General features: G+C 30.1%; 1 protein-coding gene across 1 annotated transcript; it reads right to left on the reverse strand.

The window, feature by feature from the left end:
- Positions 1–812: 812 nt before the first annotated feature.
- Positions 813–2,582, reverse strand: LOC115714457 (homeobox-leucine zipper protein ATHB-40). Its single transcript, XM_030643176.2, has 3 exons — positions 2,374–2,582; positions 1,940–2,250; positions 813–1,220 (listed from the first exon to the last, which is right to left on the reverse strand). The coding sequence occupies exons 1-3, from the start codon at positions 2,465–2,467 to the stop codon at positions 981–983; spliced, it is 645 nt and encodes a 214-aa protein (XP_030499036.1). The 5' UTR covers positions 2,468–2,582; the 3' UTR covers positions 813–980.
- Between the last annotated feature and the right edge of the window lie 388 nt (positions 2,583–2,970).

Below are 2,970 nucleotides of genomic sequence, written 5' to 3' on the forward strand. Positions count from 1 at the left end.
ATATAGTACTCCTGTCCTCTGTTCTTCTAATAAAGTCGATCCCAGCCAAAAAAATAAAAAATAAAAAAAGAAAGAGGACTGAACTGTGCTGTCAAAGAATTAATTACTATATCAGCCAATTAAATTCGTGGTCTATTCACATTCACATTTACATTTGCAATTTTTTTGTAAAATAAAGTATGAGGTTATATATAAATAAATAATTAATAAATATAAATTTTACTGGACGTAATATTATATTTACTTATATTCTTCATGGTACTGTACAAAAGTATAATATATAGTGTTTAAAAAATAAAATAAAACCACGTGGGGAGCATAGTTAACAGGAACTAACGTTCCGGTAATTTAGTCATGTGAATTGATTATAAAAGATTAGTTAGAATTACTTTGGAGATTGGATTAGTGAATTAATATTATTTTTAACATTGTAAAAAATTGTTATTATGATATCATATAAGTTATAACGCCTACACGTCAAAAAAAAAAAAAATATAAGTTATAACGCCTTACTTAGAAGTTGATTAACTTAAAAAATTTAAATACAATAACTTCATCATTTTTTTTTATATATATTATTATCTATATATAATATAATGTTCATATAAATAGCATTGAAGTTAAAACTTATCCAAAATATTTTAATCCAGTCAAAATAAGCGAGTTATATTCTTAATTAAAACTAAATATATATATAACAACTTCATAAAGTCGAAGTCAAATAACACCCCTGCAGCTAATTAATTAAAGCTTATCTATATAGTATATATATAGCTGACCTACTTCTAATTAATTAATAAATAAGATAATAATAATAAGAGAAGAAAACGATTTAGTTAATTACATGATAATAAGTTTTTAATGATCATTATATCTACAATGATGAGATCTTCCTAATATACGTACTTAATTAGCTTAATTAATTGATTAAAATGCTTATTAATAGTTATATTAATTACTACTATTGTCTAATTCAGAAATCACATATACAGATTCATCCATTCCATGCCATTGTTAATATAAGGGTTGTTATCATCAGGCACGTAGAAAACGTCGTCGTATTCTTCCACTACTCCAAACTCTCCTAAAAATGGTGGGTCCATGACTGCTTCCATCGACATTGAAGAGCTAGGGCTGTTACTCGACACGCATTCCACGCGCTCTGTCAACCGTTGGATCTTCATCTCTGCATTTGACAGTTGTTCCTTCAGTTTTAGTACCTGCAAACATAACCAAAAAAAACCACTTAAAAACTAAAAGAGAGTAATGAAAGAAAAAATAAAGACTTGAGTGACTGAGTGTCGTGTCAAATTTTGCATGGATTTGATAGACTTAAGTGGGCCCAAAGGCCCACGTGAATGGCTCACGTGGATGTTCCCTGAGGTGGGCCTTGGGAAAAGCCCGAAACCAACCACCTTAAACAGCACTGTATGTACGGACACCCTTGAGGACCGGAACATATAGTACCTTTTGCTGTCTTATGAGGTGGCAGTAACTGTTATTTGTCAAAAATATCCCCATTTTTTAAAATATTTTTACAATAAAGCCCAACATGATACCATGGCTTTCTTCGAGCCCAGAGCTCATGCACGTTCGTGTGTGGTGGGTCACATTTGTCTTTTTCCTTTTCTTTTTTCTTCTTTAAAGGATAAGATGTATTTAACTTATACATATTTACGTGATGAAACATATATATATTTTAAGAAATAAAACAATGACATACAAAGCTATAAAAAAAAATGTGAATAATCAATAAAACATGCTTGCCCCAAATTTATTTAGACCTTGTTTGGATTTGGATAAATACTCAAACCCCACATGGGTTAACGAAATCCAAAGTCAAGACATGTTGAATACAATACACGTTATAGAAGAAATATAATAAATAAATAAATAAATATTAGAGAGGGAAAAGAGGAGAGAGAGTGAAGTATAGTACCTCAGATTCAAGACAGCATTTGTCATGAACAACAGAGTCATGAATTTTTTTCAAGTTAGAGTATTCTTGTTCCAATTTCTTGTTCTTCCAACGAGCCCTTCTGTTTTGGAACCAAACAGCGACTTGTCTAGGGTCAAGTCCTAACTCCGCAGCCAAACGGTCCTTTCTTTCCGATTCTAACTTATGTTCACTCCCAAAATTCATCTCAAGAAGGTTCACTTGTTCATCGCTTAATTTCCTCTTTCTTGCCAAAGCGCTTTCTTCCTTAGCGCTTTTGCTCTTCTTACGACGTCGTTTTGTTTTTGTCTCACCTAAATAAATAAAATCATAAATCCATCAATTAATAAGAGAAAGAAAAAAAACAAAACATAATGCAAAACTAGGAAAGGACTAGCTAATAATAAATTTGTGCTTTATTTGATCAAAGTACAAACCTTGTTGAGGTACCATTTGGGGGTAAACACCAGGGTACAACTGGGTATAGAGTACCATATGATCTTCAACTTGATTATTATTAGTGTTGTTCATGGCTTCCTTTCTTTTTTTTTCTCTCTCTCTATGAAAATGAGTGAGCTAGCAATTTGGAATGGTTTGGGAAATGGAAGAGTACCTTAGGAACCTTTTTATAAGGGAAAAAATAATGATAGTGGCCTCAATAGGTGTCCTCTCTCCCTACTTACACAACCCCAATTTGTTTTTTTGAAAAAGAGAATGTGATTTTACTATAGTGACCCTTGTGTTTTGAGTAATGTTTCGAATATGCCATCTTTTGTCTTCTTTTTTAGTATTTAATTATATATATCCCCCAAAAGCATGCATGCATTTCTTTAATTTATAATTAATTATTTTAAATTTTGGGTCTTAATTAAGGTGTCGTTTAGTAACATTTTTTTATGATAAAAATAAAAATAAATTTTTTAAATAAAAATGCGTTCTATAACCATTTTTATTTTTTAATTTTAAAAATAAAAAATAAAAATAAAAGTATGTTCTGTAAAGTTCATTTTCATTTTAAATTTTTTATTTTATTT

The sequence above is a fragment of the Cannabis sativa genome, chromosome 4, assembly GCF_029168945.1.
Source record: "Cannabis sativa cultivar Pink pepper isolate KNU-18-1 chromosome 4, ASM2916894v1, whole genome shotgun sequence".
Classification (NCBI taxonomy): domain Eukaryota; kingdom Viridiplantae; phylum Streptophyta; class Magnoliopsida; order Rosales; family Cannabaceae; genus Cannabis; species Cannabis sativa.